This window comes from Gasterosteus aculeatus, chromosome X (genome assembly GCF_964276395.1).
Source record: "Gasterosteus aculeatus chromosome X, fGasAcu3.hap1.1, whole genome shotgun sequence".
NCBI lineage: Eukaryota > Metazoa > Chordata > Actinopteri > Perciformes > Gasterosteidae > Gasterosteus > Gasterosteus aculeatus.
Genome location: NC_135698.1, coordinates 3,450,526 through 3,467,276, shown reverse-complemented (window position 1 = coordinate 3,467,276; position 16,751 = coordinate 3,450,526). Strand labels below are relative to the sequence as shown.

At 42.6% G+C, this 16,751-nt stretch overlaps 3 protein-coding genes and 1 pseudogene across 5 annotated transcripts; 3 read left to right on the top strand and 1 right to left on the bottom strand.

Moving 5' to 3' along the window:
• The first annotated feature begins 394 nt into the window (after nt 1-394).
• On the top strand, nt 395-9,812 carry LOC144382959 (cytochrome P450 2F2-like). Of its 2 annotated transcripts, none has more exons than XM_078082577.1 (12): nt 395-572; nt 1,397-1,648; nt 2,260-2,422; nt 4,072-4,224; nt 4,539-4,699; nt 5,667-5,735; nt 5,829-5,933; nt 6,204-6,342; nt 7,676-7,761; nt 7,970-8,071; nt 8,194-8,335; nt 9,394-9,812. In XM_078082577.1, the coding sequence occupies exons 2-12, from the start codon at nt 1,487-1,489 to the stop codon at nt 9,594-9,596; spliced, it is 1,485 nt and encodes a 494-aa protein (XP_077938703.1). In that variant the 5' UTR covers nt 395-572; nt 1,397-1,486; the 3' UTR covers nt 9,597-9,812. The 2 variants fall into 2 exon arrangements, with proteins under 2 accessions (XP_077938703.1, XP_077938704.1); XM_078082578.1 differs by having other exon boundaries at nt 439-572; nt 1,555-1,648.
• Nucleotides 9,813-12,731: 2,919 nt separating this feature from the next.
• On the top strand, nt 12,732-13,185 carry LOC144382958 (histone H2A-like). The gene has a single exon (XM_078082576.1). The coding sequence runs from the start codon at nt 12,765-12,767 to the stop codon at nt 13,146-13,148; it is 384 nt and encodes a 127-aa protein (XP_077938702.1). The 5' UTR covers nt 12,732-12,764; the 3' UTR covers nt 13,149-13,185.
• Nucleotides 13,186-13,962: 777 nt separating this feature from the next.
• LOC120809077 (histone H2B) lies at nt 13,963-14,372 on the top strand. The gene has a single exon (XM_040162655.2). The coding sequence runs from the start codon at nt 13,963-13,965 to the stop codon at nt 14,332-14,334; it is 372 nt and encodes a 123-aa protein (XP_040018589.1). The 3' UTR covers nt 14,335-14,372.
• Nucleotides 14,373-15,142: 770 nt separating this feature from the next.
• On the bottom strand, nt 15,143-16,127 carry LOC144383724 (histone H1 pseudogene; annotated as a pseudogene). The gene has a single exon (XR_013451128.1). The product of XR_013451128.1 is annotated as a histone H1 pseudogene (transcript).
• Between the last annotated feature and the right edge of the window lie 624 nt (nt 16,128-16,751).

Sequence of the window (16,751 nt, the reverse complement as noted above, 5' to 3'; positions counted from 1 at the left end):
ATAGGTAAGAGTAACAAACAACTAAACAATGCTTTTTTTCTTTGAGTACTATATTCTGATTGAAAGACATACTACCCCCCCACACTCTATAAAAGTATTTTACTAATGGCAACCAGATGAAACAAGTATCTGTTTCTGTCTCAGTAGTATGTTCAGATGTATACTCTGGGATTTTTCCGGTTTTCTCTTATTTAATAACGCATTCTGTTATTTAAACGTTTTCAGCAAACGCCTTTGTCAACCAGTTAATCATATTTTTCATTTTGCAGCATTGTGCACCACAAGATCTTTGCCTTTGCAGTCAGAGCTGCAAATATTTCAAATCCCTTCAATATTTTCTCTGTCTATTATATTGTGTGGAAGTTAGACCACACCCAAAGTGCATGAATGGCCTGTTTCCCTGCTGGCTAATACACCACCTTCAGAGGGAGTTAACTGCGCAGACAAGATCGTTGCGTAACCACATGAAACAACAGCAGCCCGCAGTGTCGCGTCCTGTGCGCGGTGGTTTCGTTCATGACGGGAGTTTAATAGTGATTCCGATCCACGCTTTAAAAAGCAGCGATATGAAGGTAAGACTTGTTCTTTATTTTCAGGTTCACGAGAAAACACTTGGGAGGATGAAGACTAAGTGGTTGGTTCGGTACCAACTTCTTCACTCGGGTCGCCTGCATGTTCTGCAGGACGCGTCACTCATCGGCCCGAGCAGCCGCTGCGCTTCGGCTCCTTTTTATCATATTGAACCCAACGTAAATAAAATAAATACAATCACGTCATTTGGGGTGACTGACGTATGACGCTCGTGCTATTCTGGGAATTCCACAACAAGTAAAGTATTCAAAGTAATCTCAACGCAGGAAAAAACGAGAAAAGATGTCGAACGCTATTATAAATGATTTAATGTTTTTTATTTTGAGTTTCGGACTGCAGGTCAAACGATTATCTATAGAAATAGATAATACAACAAAAATAAAAAGTAGTTTTTGAGAACCTGTAGAAGTGTAAAATGTTTGGCATATTGGTCATTATTTATAAAGATAGATATCGTTGACGCTCTTCGTATGTTCATATGTATGGAACAATCTGACGAATAATTGAAGAGGTTTAAGAATCTATATTTCTTTCTGGAATGTAGTCAAGTAGAAGGTCGTAAAAGTAAAAAATGCCTCTGATTTTTATCTACAGTATCTGAAAAAAAAGAAACGTTTCTCTACATCGTATTGTGTAACTGGTTTGCTGTATTCACCTCTATTAACAAGCCATGACAATAATTGTGTCAAACTACGGAAAAAGTTTAGCACTATATAAACTGATATTTTGGTGGGCAATTCAAGCCAAATCCTGGAAGAATTGCCTCTCAAAGTGTAACCTGTTTCTGTTTTCCACTCACCCACAGGTGAGCAAAATATAACTACAGGAGTCAGCATTCAGAACCGAGAAACACTCGCAGAAAGCCAGTAAACTCTTCAGTTCTTTCCCTTCCACCATGTTTGCGTCAATAATCCTGCTGTTAATCTGCGTCGTCTTCATCGTCGTTCAACTCAAATCCCGAAGGCCCAAGAACTTTCCACCAGGACCCCCAGTCTGGCCGATACTGGGGAACATTTTGGACCTGAGCCTAGAGAACCCCCTGAAGGACTTTGAGAGGGTAAGACAGCTGAAACGGACGATGTGGCTCTTCCAATACATTCTCTTGTAATTGTATGAATGTAATCACTATCACAAAATGTGTTGAGAACATTTCAACACTTAAACCTTTGGCAAAATGTGAAAAATAAAAACGTGACAAGTCTTTAAGTGTCAAGTCATTATGCTTCTATTTTACTCGCAATAGGTGATTACGGACGTTTTCCCTGTACAGAGTTGACAGTCTGTGTTCTTAACTAGTGGACTATGGCCAACCAGTAGCTGAGGTCACGCATACTTATTAGGTGCTGTCTAACTTGCACACAAAGTAGTATTTGCAAGGCCCAAGGTCAGGTGCTTGATGTAATGTGCCGTTAGTTGTTTTAATTTTTCTCCTAATGTTTTCATTATGTGATGATTCTCATGAATTACATTTTTTCATCTTAATTTGTTGAGTTTGTTTAAGCTCGTCCAATATTTTTAACACTGCTAACCTAATTTCCCAGGTTAGAGCATAAAGATCTAACTATATCAGAAAACATGTTGTTTTGATTATATTGAATTGCTGGACGTAAATAACAATCTGAAGTTAACTTATTTAAAACACTACCATGTCATCTTCTTTTCTCCCAGTTGAAGAAGACCTATGGAAATGTCTATAGTTTATTTCTCGGTCCCAAACCAGTAGTAGTCATGAATGGGATGAAGACCATAAAGGAGGCTTTGGTGACCAAGGGTGTCGATTTCGCTGGAAGACCCCAAGACCTGTTTGTCAATGACAGCACCCAGAGAAAAGGTAGGACATACATGATGTTTCAATGAGCAGCTAATAAATGTATCGTCCATCATAGCTTATTTAAAAAGAGCAACACAACATTCCAATGTTCACTTATCTTTGTCCATATAGAGATGGGAAAGTCACCAGTGTGAGTATATATGTAGTGGCCATTTGTCCTACAAATCTTTAAAACAAATGGCCACTGGCTGCACCTACTGCTTTGTTTTTGTCAGGAAGCAACAAAGCGGATTGTCAAGGCAATCGATTCCTTTTGTTCACATTTATTTGCAGAGTCCGCCAAACACATACAATAAAACTTGGCTACCTTCCTATGCAGTGCTCTGGCTCGCTATCTCGCTGGTAAAAAGAAACTATTAGTCACCCAGGTGCATGCTGGTCCTACCTGGCTATGCCCTTAAGTAACCTGCGGGTGCCCACAGTATTACCTAAATACTGGTCCACTTAACCCAACTAACTATATTTTAGTATAAATAACTGGATTATAGCTCCCACAATATATGTTATTAAAACAAATGGTAAATGGACTCTACGACACTTTTCTAGTCTTCCGACAACTCAAAGCGCTTTAACACTACATGACATCATTCACCCGTTCCGACTACAACTACACACTGTAGTCACAGCTACAGGAGCAATGTTGGGTTAAGTGTCTTGCCAAAGACACATCGACATGCGGGGTTAGCAGGGCCTGGGATCGAACCACCAACCCTCTGATTGGAGGACGGCCGTGCTCCCCACTCACCCACTGTTGACAAGGGTCAATGTGCAGTTTTTTTATCGCTATTATCACAAAGTACGTTGAAATGTGTGACCTATTCAACAGCATGATAGGAAATATTGAGAAGGTAGAAGCAGGCACCTGAGCTATACAGTAAATGAAGGTCACACGGAGACTATAATCATCTTTGTTGAATGATCTGGCTCATGTGGGGGCGGCAAATCAGCAGTATGACTAGGACGTAAACCCCAAAGTGCCTTTTAAAGGTGATAAATCCCACACTTACCGGTAACCAGTGAAGGGAGGCTTAAACCGGGGTTATAGGATTAAGTTTTTGTTTAATACAGAGCAGCTGCATTTGGTTTGAAGGCACCTCTCTAATCAAAAGGAGGGAAAAAAAGAGTCTTATGTAACTGATGTATGTTTTACAATTCAGTTAACCAGAGAAAAAGAGGCAGAGCTGGAGAGGACTTATCGCCTTTCTTCATCAAACCTTGACCTCCATTCATCAGTCATCAAACTTGTATGCACTTGTCCTGCAGTTGCCCACTCACATGTTAGGCGACACTCTATATTATTCCAACAACCAAGTCTTTTCTGAAAGCCATGTTGTTCCTCTTTTTGTTTACTTAAAGTCAAACTCCATTCAATTCTGTTGGCTGTAAAAGCCCTTTCATTGCACAACATTACACAATTAGTCCAAACGAGATGGTGACACGCAAAGTCATTCTAGTTCTTATGTAAGAAAGTAAACAACATGGTCTTATGCATTGAAGGAACCATCTTCTCATTAACATATTGAGGAGAGGAAAAGATAAATCATGCTAGAAAGTTAACAAGCTCTGGAGAAACTCTGCTATAATCAAAGTAAACCGTGATATCTTGAGACATTTCTATGTATGCTTTTGTGCCACTCTGCCTTTTATAGGAGTGATTCTGGCAGATTACGGTTCTAGTTGGAAGGAGCAACGTCGCTTTGCTCTGATGAACTTGAGGAACTTTGGAATGGGGAAGGACAGCATGGAGGAGAGGATTCATGGAGAGATACAATATACTGTGGACACGCTGGAGAAGAGCATTGGTATGTCATCTGTCCTCCCATGGATGGCAGCGTTCACTTTAATCAGGGACACTGACATCAAATTACTAATATTTGATAATGTTACAATGTGGAGCTCGATGAAATTGCACTTTCTTGTTTATTGTTCCTTTGTCTGTATTCTTATGGTTGAAATGCACTTATTGTAAGATTCTTTGGATAAAAGCATCAGCTAAATGACATGTGATGTAATTTATCCTAATGTGAAAGATAGATTATTTTTGCTTGTTAATTGGTAAGTTAATTTTGTTGCACAATACTGTGTTGTACTTAAGTGGACATTTTGTCTTCTCCAGGCAAATCCTTCAGTCCTCAAAACATGTTTCACAATGCGGCCTCCAACATCATCTGCCAGGTTCTATTTGGAAAACGCTTTGAGTATCAGGATGAGACCATGAAAACACTTGTTCAATGCTTCACCGAGAATGCCAAGATAGCCAATGGGCCATGGGCTATGGTGAGTCACAGGCATGCTTCTGCCTTCAAATGTCGCTCAGAGATATCAGATACATCTGACTTCAGTTAAACTTGCGGCTCAGTGGGGCCGTACTTCATTGATCGGTGGTGATAGAGCCAACTTTAGCAGGCTAAGATGGTTGTTAGCAGGTATAATGTTTACCACATACTCAGCCTTTTTGTTTTGTTTGTCCGTTGGCCCAAATTGAAAAGCTACAATTGGAGCTAATGGTAGTGTTGCTTGCAAAGCTGACAATTGCCTAACCGCGAGAGTTAAGCCTAGTTTATGCATGCGCGTTTTCAGAGAGACGCAAGGACACGCAGACGCAAGAGCCCCTTGCGTGCCTTTTTTACCCCGCCTTCCGTGAGTCGACACATTTTTCTAGACTAGGATCAAAAGCTATGCAAGCCTCCTGCAGCCCGCAAGGCTGTGATTGGTCTGCTAACTACATCGTTTCCGGAGTCTCAGTTTCATAGCCTAATACTGCCATTATTAAAACGAAGATTTTTTACGAGAGAATGAATCAGATTGAAGAGTTTTTGTCGGAAATATCCGCAAGAAGAAAAAAAGAAATTCGCAAATATGACCACTTCTACAACCCGTCATTGGCAGACTATGGCGGACCCGTCGCTGGCCTCCAATTCATGGATGGAGATCTCCGCAAACGTTGGTTTGCCAGTCTAGGGGTGCACAAAGACGAACCTTTAGTCCAGAATTTCCCAAAGCCACACTAAAGTAACTGATGGTCCGAATAAACTGTGCACCTGCATCGTAAGCATGGATTGATGTGTATCCTTGCAAACCTACTCGCCTTGACTCACAGAAGAGTTGTTTTCCAGCAAAGCACAGAATCTTAGCCCATATGTGATAATAAAATAATTTGTTCAGACCGATTCATGCCAAGATGCAGAATATACGTGTTTGATATTAAATAATCTAAAATTACGTGTTCTTTTCATTTACACAGCTTTATGACTCCTTTCCTTTGATCAGAAGCCTGCCACTGCCCTTCCGACAGGCCTTTAAGAACGTTGAGGTAGGTTAATCTCTCTCTCTCTCTCTCTCTGCATGCATTTTGTCAATTAAAAGTAGATTATATATTATGAATGTTGACGTGAATGTTTTTCAGACATGTCAGAAGATTGCAAAAACTTTGATGAATGAGCACAAGCAGACCAGAGTGCCTGGAGAGCCGCGCGACTTTGTTGACTGCTACTTGGATCGGCTGGATAAGGTGAATCATTGAACACAGAAAAGATGGGTACATTTTTGAATAATGCAAACTTGTTTTTTGACAAAAGCTTAGGATTGGGAGGTGGGGGAGGTGCAGGGGGTTGGGTGAACTGGCCAGCCAGCGTTTCTGAGATAGGACTGAGACAAGGAGAAAAGGCGATGTCATGATTTTGCAGTAAAACATTTTAGATGTCGGTATGATTATGAACGATTTAATATTGCCCTTAAAGTTCGAAGTTTCACATTTGCATTGTCATTCTCCTCTCTTTAGCCGGGTGATGATCGGTCGTCCTTTTCAGAAGAGCAGTTGACTATGTACATTCTGGATCTTCACTTTGCTGGGACTGACACTACTTCCAACACTCTCCTTACTGGTTTCCTCTACTTAATGAACTACCCACAAGTACAAGGTATGCAAATATTCTACAAAGGAATGCTCATAATTGTTTGTATCGTAGATTCTTTTATACAGAAATACTTTTTGTAAAAGTCCTGAATTGAAAAGGTATTTTTTTTGGAACACATATCAATTGTCTCATTAAATGAATGTCTCTTTCTTAAAAAGGGACAGCACAGCCTTGGGGAACTGTTTACCGGTCAGGTGTCTTTCCCAAGCACACTGTGGCATGCTGGTTGATGATGCCAGGGAGGGAACTATTGTGCTTCCAAATTGATGTAAATCGACCCTACCTCTTAGCCCTAACCTATCAGTGACAAGATGCAACTTGTAGCCACAAATATGCAGAAAGCTCTCACTCCAGTTATGCATGATTAGTGTAGTGTTTGTAATAGCAATAGATCATGTATGTCCCTGCAGTAAAGGCTTTCAGTTTTTCCCCCTCAACAATTTTCACCTTTGAGACAATAAGATCCACCCTCACGAGTGTACCACGGGTCATTGTTAGAGGCCTTTGGCAAATTCCAGAAAGACAGCCTCTTCAACAGAAGGCAGTTTGAAGTAGGAAATTGGCAGGTGTAAATAATTAAATCAACGATTGCTGAATTCCATTGGACTGCTTCAGTTTCAGGGCTGTAGTTAGTAGTTTAGTAGTTATACCAATGCGTCTCAAAGAAGCCTTAATAGCTGCTAACTATGCACGTGTATATGGTCAGCTAGTTCACCCTGAGTCATGTATCAGTTTCTGAAAAAACATATTTGGTTCATAGAGGAAAGTACTGATTGAAGCCCGGCTGATGAATAGGTCATGGAAAATATATAGGTGTCGTTGTGTATGAAGGTCGGTAAAACACAAGAAAAAGATTCTTTAGTTTACTGACGCGATCAGTTTGAAGTCTGGTTTCTCATAAATGTCTTGCCCGGTATATTTCTTCGTCAAAGTTGAAAGAAGCCATATCAAAGTGATTTCATTCACGCTACATTAACATTAATGTCAACAGATATGTAAAATATGAATGTCTACATTGTTCGGGCTAGAGCAGAGACACCTACTTGCGAACGAAACCAACTAACCTTCTTCACCATTCCCTGAAAATCAGGTCATTTCTAGCAGTGAAAAAAAGTACATTACATGTCATTTAGCTGACGCTTTTAACCAAAGCGACTTACAATAAGTGCTCAGAAGACTTTTTAATGACTTTGTTATTTATCGGGGACGCCACGTATTAGGATGAATTCCTCTCCACTATCGCATAGGTTTAACATTGATCCACTCCTATAATACTATTTTCCAATGTATCAAAAATATTGCAAATTAGTTTCATCATCCTTCATGTTTCTGTCAGAGCGTTGTCAGCAGGAGATAGACATGGTGCTGGAGGGAAAGGATCAGGCCAGTTCTGAGGACAGAAACAACATGCCTTATGTGCAGGTAAATCTCACACTTTTCTCATAGCCAATAAATCTTGGATTCAATATGTTCACCCGTGGGTACATCCTTGGGATAAATTCAATTCACATTTCACATATATACCAATCCTTGTGCCAGTTCCCATTTTGCTGCTTTTTTTGTGTGGCTGATCTTTTGAGAGCCGGTGTTTAAGTATGGGAACATGATGTTTAAATATTTCTTCATCCAGGCCGTAATCCATGAATTCCAGAGAGTAGCCAACACTGTTCCACTCAGCGTCTTCCACTGTACAACTAAAGACACAGAGCTCAATGGATATTCCATCCCCAAGGTAAGAAGCAACTGGTCCTGTCTTTTCTGTCACTATTGTGTAAAACAATGTAGGCGTCTCTGCTGAGAATGTACATCTCTGTAAATTATTCATTCCTCTTTTGATTCATGTCTTGTCCACAGGGTACTCTGATCATCCCTAATCTCACCTCAGTGCTGAATGAGGAGGGCCAATGGAAATTCCCAAATGAATTCAACCCTGAAAACTTCCTCAATGACCAGGGAGAGTTTGTGAAACCAGAGGCCTTCATGCCTTTCTCTGCCGGTATGTATGTTCCAATTCTCGTCAAATCAATTATATTCATGTAGACCAGGGGTCTCAAACTCAAATCAGCTGCGGGCCAGATGCAGCCCACTTCAACCGAACGCGGGCCAGACTAGCGTCCGAACGGCATGGTCGACAATAACACAACTTAACACTCACTTTCAAAAGCAGTCATTGAACCCCACCCTGGGGGATCGGTCCGAATGAGACTACAACACTAGTCCTCCTTTAACTCAGCGGGGGAGACCTAAGGTCATGTGACCGTGGAATTCCTTTATAGCCAAACGTGAAGTTACGTGAATCGAAGCTGCGTAGTAATGGACGGAGACGCTCGTCGGTGACGTCAGATGCTTCATGTGTTGTTAGTGTGAGTCGTAAAGGAAAACTTTATTAAACGAGCGATGCTAACGCTTAGTCACATGATCACCTGCGCGAAAGAGGGCAGGAAACTGAATTTCACCCTCCTGCTCTCTGCACCTCGGCCGACACACACGACCCGCCCCCCATGTCAGTCACATGCATGCCACGTTCACTGGACAAGCACACAGTAGGAAACCAGAACATCATAACATGTCCCACACAGCAGCTGACAGTGGGGTTACAGTATAAAACTTGCGGGCCGCACTAACATTACACTTTCATATTAAGGATGGGGCCACAAAATATCGGCCCGAGGGCCGCAATTGGCCCGCGGGCCGCGAGTTTGAGACCCCTGATGTAGACCAATATCACAAGATACGAAATGGCCTGAGGTGGCTTCAGAATCTGTATAATATGCAACACTGGTTGTCATGTAGAACGTCTCATTGCAGTCTTGGCCTAGGCAAGCGTGAACCAGCCCCAACTATAAGCTTTATTGAAGGTCTATAACCTACTCTAAAAAGGGGGGAAAGTGTTACTCTTAAAGCTTTATCCACTCTGTTCTGGGAGCCCAGTGTTTTAGTGGGGCGTTGAGGGTAGAGAGTAGTGGGGGTAGGAGAGCATAAGAAACAAACAACACTGTGAGGGTAAGTGCATGACTATGAGCTCTTTTTTATATTGTATTCTGTATGTCTCAGGCCCTCGGATGTGTCTCGGAGAGGGTCTGGCCCGTATGGAACTCTTCCTGTTTACGGTGACGCTGCTGAGGAAGTTTAAGTTCATCTGGCCTGAGGATGCAGGAGAGCCAGACTTCACTCCAGTCTATGGGGTCACTCTGACTCCCAAACCTTATCGCATGAAGGTCCAACTCCGGGTATCGCAGAAAATCCCAAATTTATAGATTGTTTTAACCAACCAGCAAACAACATGATCTGATCTGCACTTACTTGTCACCTACATACATCACCTTTAACAATTAATAGAACATATACTTGTTTCAAAAGCATCACTGGTGAATGCTACATTTTACTCTTATGCTTATATAAATATGTATAACACTAGCTTTATAGTGGTGCTTTTAGTTTAAGAATAAATACGAAACTGGGATATTAATGAATCATTTGGTCTAGCGTGTCTGTTTTTTGTTATACTACACACCATAATTTTGCTGTGGAACAGGTGAAAACTACTACGTGGCATGTGTAGCAATGGTCTTTTAAAATTACTATTTTGAGTTTAAATTGCTTATGACTTTAGTCAATTCACCAATAATGTACATGGTCGAATGGTTTATATTAGCAATACAAAATATTGTTATTGTTTGATCAAAAAGTGAAAGTGGGTGTACCAATCTCAGAGGGGTTGAACGGCAGCGGACAGTGAGGGGATCGATATAAAAGGAGCAGAAGTGGCCATGCATGCCTGAGGACCGTTCTGACAATAGCAAAGTCATCCGGCTGGACTATGGCGGGCCGGATTTGGTCTGCGGGCCCCAAGTTTGACATATGCGCCTTACATTAATCTATCAAAGAATATGAAAATACAGTTCTTTTCACAGAGAAATAACAAATGACTTACAAACATGTTCAGTTTAAGAATCTGTATTATGGTACCACCTTGTGGTAGCAATGAAAGATGTCATCAAGTATTCTCAGCAGAACGCACCTCCGATGACAAGCACTGCATATGATGTGTTATTCATGACAGTACAAAGAAAGTAACATGCACATTAAAATATTTCCGGACACAGTTGTCTATCTCTCTGTATTCCTCAACGTTGTTAGCAGGAATAAGATGTTGGACAGGAAGGACTGTTTGGTGACAGCGTGTCTTTCATGTAGGCAGTCATTAATGAGATGCAGGGAATGACTGACAGTTTTCCACTTAATTAGTATCCCACGATACTCAACTGTATTTGTCGACCAGAAGAGACCGACCAGCTTGTCTTGAAGACATTAGAACTTGGATGACTGGCAACTTCCTGATGCTAAACTCAGAAAAAACAGAAGTTATCTTGATAGGCCCAGAGCGCCTTCGAAGTCAGCTGTCACGTGATACACTTTTTATGGATGGAATTGCTCTGGTATCAAGCAGCACTGTCAAGAATCTTGGAGTTCTCTTCAACCAGGATATGTCCTTCAAATCTCATATTAAAAAAGACTTCAAGGACTGCCTTTTTTCATCTACTTAATATATCGAAAATCAGGAACTTTCTGTCTCGAAGTGATGCAGATAAATTAGTTCATGCGTTTGTTACTTCTTGACTGGATTACTGTAATTCTTTGTTATCAGGCTGCTATTGTAAATCTCTTAAGCCACTCCAGTTGATTCAGAATGCTGCAGAATGTGTATTAACAAGAACTAAGAAAAGGGATCATATTACTCCAGTATTAACTTTGCTGCAGTGGCTCCCTGTTAAATCAAGAATAGAATTTAAGGTACATCTCCTCACCTACAAGGCACTTGCTCGTGAGGCACCGTCTTATCTTAAAGAGCTTGTAACACTGTATTGCCCTACAAGGCAGCTGCGGTCCATAGATGCTAGGTTACTTGTTGTTCCTAGGGTTTTAAAAAGTAGGATGGGATGGCCAGAGCCTTCAGTTATCAAGCTCCTCTTTTGTGGAACCAGCTTCCACTTTCAGTCCGAGGGGCAGATTCGGCCAGCTCTGTTAAGATAAAGCTTAAAACTTTCCTCTTTGATTCTGCCTATAGTTAGGGCTGGCTCAGGTTAGTCCGGACCAGCCCTTAGTTAAGCTGCTATAGGCTTAGCCTGCCAGGGGACTTCTTAGGACACACCAAGCTCCTCTCTCACGCTCTCTTTCTACAATAATCCACGTTTTATTAATGTACATGACTTATTCAGCTTCTTTCCGGGAGTTTTTTGTGCTTTCTACCCTAGCAGGTCTCCATAGATCATAGTTTCTTCTGGACCCTGGTCCTGACACCTGCTGCTGTCATCATCATCATCATCATCATCATCATTATTATTTTAAATATTAAATCATATTACTGTCATCATAAACCAACATTACCCTCTCCTAAAGACTTTGTGCTTTCCCTCCCCCAGGTTTCTGTGGATGGTGGTCGTCCCTGCAGTGGTCCTGCCGTGGGCCTGGCTTGCTACTCGCAATTATTTGAATCATTTCTGTCATAGGAAATAAATGTATTATACATCTTTTACATTTTTCATTCTGTACACATGACATCCATTGTAGTCTGTCCATCCCGGGAGTGGGATCCGTCCTCTGACTTTCTCCCTAAGGTTTCTTCCCTTTTTTCCCCATGGAAGGGTTTTTTTCATTTTTGGGGGAGTTTTTCCTTTGCCGATGTGTGGGTTTCGGGACAGAGGATGTCGCATGTGTACAGACTGTAAAGCCTTCTGACCGATACAAGGGTACAACAAATAGTTTAGATATCAAACACAGCCAGCCAGTCCACACATCCGCAGACATTGAATAGTGAGGATTCTCACTACAGTGCTATAAGGGTGATGTACACCGACACACTTCAACGCCTTCACTAACAAATGGGATGTATAACTTACATGCCCCTTTTTAGTGAATGATTCGACTCAAGATAAAGAACTACATTACCTCACTATGGTTGATCAGGGTACAAAATGAGAGGAAAAAATCTCTTTTTTCCAAGCACGGCCATCCCATACTGACACAAATGTGGCCATTCACTTTCTGGAGAAGTAAATACACTAAATGAATCTCTCTCAGACACAATTTATGTGAGAGCCAGAAAATTCGATTTATTAGGAAATCCTGAATTAGATGAACTGAAACGAACGTTGTTGGTACTTCATGGATTCATTCATTTAGAAGACGGTAACTGCTGGGAACAAAAGCTCAGCCGCGCCTCTAGAAGCGAGTCTCCGCTGCTCATTGGTGGAAAATGATTTCAAACTGTCCGCCAAATATCAGCGGTCCCGCCCTCTGCTCTCGCGCCTGGAGCCTCTTCTCTGGTTGGTGCGCGCGTCAGGAACCGTCCCGCCCGCTCCGCGGACATATAAAGGAGGGTTGGACGCGTTCGCCGACATTTCCTTCCCTGAAACAGTCTAACAATGAGCGGCAGAGGTAAAACCGGTGGAAAGGCCCGAGCGAAGGCAAAGACCCGCTCCTCTCGTGCTGGACTCCAGTTCCCAGTCGGTCGCGTCCACAGACATCTGCGCAAAGGGAACTATGCGCAGCGTGTCGGCGCAGGAGCCCCCGTCTACCTGGCGGCCGTGCTGGAGTACCTGACCGCTGAGATCCTGGAGCTGGCTGGAAACGCCGCCCGCGACAACAAGAAGACCCGCATCATCCCGCGTCACCTGCAGCTGGCTGTCCGCAACGACGAGGAGCTCAACAAGCTGCTGGGCGGAGTGACCATCGCTCAGGGCGGCGTGCTGCCCAACATCCAGGCGGTGCTGCTGCCCAAGAAGACCGAGAAGCCCGCCAAGAAGTAAAGCCGGAGACGTCCATCTACCACAAAGGCTCTTTTAAGAGCCACCCACTCACATGAGAAGAGCTGCGATACACATGTCTACAGTATTAGGCGCAATATTTGAACCTACAAATGTTTGAAAATACAGTGGATATTTGTCAAATCGGTCCAACTGATTCCAGTCAATCAGCCAAATGAACCCGATGGTTGATGTCGGGCCACCTTGATTCCTCACAAACAATCCGAGCTCAAACGTTAATTTGAACGACTAGATGTCAGTCATCAGGATAATTGTGCTCCTCCTACTTCTAAATTCACCTCACAAAGTGAAGAAGAAGCCATAAGAATACAAACTGTACGTGTTTCACTTCCATGGCTCAGTGTGCCGAATGCCTACAAGTCCTGTTAAGGTGCCTTATAATATGTATGACTAATAGACATGTATTTGTCTATTCTGGATGAAAAAAAGGTGTGTGTCATGTCTTGACACGTATGTAAATATCAACAGGGTGCCCTGTGATTGTGAATGGTTTGTGTGACGGTCATTAGATGATTTCAGTGCACACAATGATTCTTACAACATGATTCTCAACATGCAACTCTGTTGTGAAACGACAAATAAAAAACAATATTGTGTTAAGTCAAGTGCACTAAAGCGATTCAATCTCAATAGAGAAATCCGCCTAGATGCGATGTGTGTGACGCATGCGCAGTATCACACAGAAAGTAACCAATCAATCTCGAGCAACCGCACAGAAAGATTTGCATCTCGTTCATATATTGACGCCGTCCTGTTCGGATCTCGACATTGTCAATCTACGAAAGCGACTTGAATCATGCCTGAGGTTGTGAAAGCGCCCAAGAAGGGCTCCAAGAAAGCCGTGTCCAAGGCCGTCACCAAGGGCGGCAAGAAAAGGAGAAAGTCCAGGAAGGAGAGCTACGCCATCTACGTGTACAAGGTGATGAAGCAGGTCCACCCCGACACCGGCATCTCCTCCAAGGCCATGGGCATCATGAACTCGTTCGTGAGCGACATCTTTGAGCGCATCGCCGGTGAGGCCTCTCGCCTGGCTCACTACAACAAGCGCTCCACCATCACCTCCAGGGAGATCCAGACCGCTGTGCGCCTGCTGCTGCCCGGCGAGCTGGCCAAGCACGCCGTGTCTGAGGGAACCAAGGCCGTGACCAAGTACACCAGCTCCAAGTAAACCTGATGTAGACCACCAACCCAAAGGCTCTTTTAAGAGCCACCCACTTCTTCAAAAGATGATTTCCTTATGCTTGTATTTAAAAACCCTTTCCTCATGTGTTAATTTTTTAAATGGAACATTATTTCCTTAAATTATTCATAATGGTCTTAATTCCATGTGTTATAAATGTTAAATTGAAATCTGCAAATTGTTTAATGATTGCTTATCAATTTAAAGCACAAACTGCCTTGTTGCCTGATCTGCATCCATGGTTTGTTTGCTAAAAGGAGTACCAAAAACACACAATAGTGGCTATTATGGTGTATTAGAAAAATGTGTATCGTCCAACTTATTTCTAGGGAATCTATAAATCTAGGTGAATCTGTTTAATTTAACGGGAGCTCAGAAAGCGCAGGAAGGCAAGGTTGAATATAAATGGAAACATGTCTGACGACATGGCAAAAGTTTGGGCAGGATAGTGTAAAGACACCAGCAGTGGGTCAAAGGTCTCATGTGTGTCTGTAGACACTAGGAGACATCAACCAGAATGAGCCAGTTAGTCTAGCAGCAAAATGCCAGAAAGAGGGACAATAGTGGGACAACATCAGGATAATCACAATGAGGGTGCTTTAAATAGAGATGTCTGTCAGATAAGTAAACACGTTGGAGAAAATAGAACACAGTTCAAACTGAAGTGCGTTAATCCACAACAGTAACAGTATCTTTGATTAGAGGTAAACATAAAAAGTATTGTGTTAATAACTTAAAAGGAAAAGCTCTTTAAGGAGGGATTGGGTGGCTCTTAAAAGAGCCTTTTATAGAAGCATTGGTTCTTCAGACTGAGGTCAGTTTACTTCTTCTTGGGTGCTGCTTTCTTGGCTTTGGGCTTAGCGACCTTCTTCACTGGAGTTTTCTTGGCTGCAGGGGCCTTTTTCCCCACCTTCTTGGGGCTCTTGGCCACCTTTTTAGGGCTCTTTGCTACCTTCTTGGGGCTCTTGGCCACCTTCTTGGCAGCTGCGGGTTTCTTGGCCTTCTTCGGTGACTTCTTAGCGGCTACAACTTTCTTCACTGCCGCTGCTTTGGGCTTTTTGGCCGCTGCGGGCTTCTTCGCCGCTGGCTTCTTGGCTTTAGGAGCGTCTTTCTTTGCCGGTTTTTCGGCGGTGGTCTTGCTCATCTTAAAGGAGCCGGAGGCCCCGATCCCCTTGACCTGGACCAGAGTCCCCTTGGCCACCAGGCTCTTGATGGCGGTCTTGACGCGGGCCTTGTTCTTGTCCACATCGTATCCTCCGGCGGTGAGAGCCTTCTTGACGGCGGCAGCAGACACGCCGCTCCGCTCCTTGGATGCGGCCACAGTTTTCACGATGAGGTCAGAGACGCTGGGACCGACCTTCTTCGGCTTGGACGCCTTCTTCTTGGCTGCTTTGGGCGAGGCGGCGGCTGGAGCTGGAGCTACTTCTGCCATGTTGTCACGTTGTTGTGCGTTTGTATCGTCGAGGACTCGAGAGAGTGAGACTGATGAAGAGCTCAAAGCAGCGGACTGAACTTAAACGGACCATGAAAACCGTGGAGACTCAACCCAGCCCGGAGCTGCTCGTGCAGTCTGAAAGTCGAGTCACTTGTGTTTTCTCTCCACTGATTAAAGACTAAAAACTAAATGGGCATCAGGTGCTGGAGGCTGAAGGTGGAGGAGCCGATAGCGGACTAGTTTCTCTTCATGTTCAGGTCACGTAGAGCTCTGATGATCGATGCGTTTTGTTTGAGGAGCCTCCAAACCTCACCTACTCAGCGCCGTGGACAGCACTGATCAGCGGCTTTTCCCACTCATATCTCTCTTAAAGGTATTTAAAATACATCAATTCTCCATCAAAAGTGGGTTTCCAAACTATCCACATGTTGGTTCAGGGTGTCAACGTAAAACAACCATCAGATTTTGATCAGTATTTAATAAACTGTACTTTTTTTGGAAGCAGCAAACACAAGGATGGTGGTTACAGTTCAATCAGACCTCCCATCACAGCTGCTCACTGTGGACATGTCTTCTGCTAATAGTACCTTTTACTATACGTAGTTGCAACATTTAATCATCAAATATACTGACCCACTAATGTTAGTTTTTTGGGAAGCTTTTATATGCATATAGGTCGATTATTGTAAATCATTATTTCTATTGTGCTGATGAATTCTATGAGCACAGATGCATTTACATTTAGGTGAACATAACACATGTAATCACTATTATGACTATCATAGCTCGAGACACTATAAGGTAAAATTTCTCTCTTAGTTGTTTTCAGTTTTTATTCCTAAGAAATCATGTTATTGATGTATAATATACATAGCTCAACTTATAATCAACAAACACACTCAAAATCAAAGTTAATCATTACTATTATTATTGTTAAATAGTTCAGTATTCCTAAGAAAAAATTCAAAAA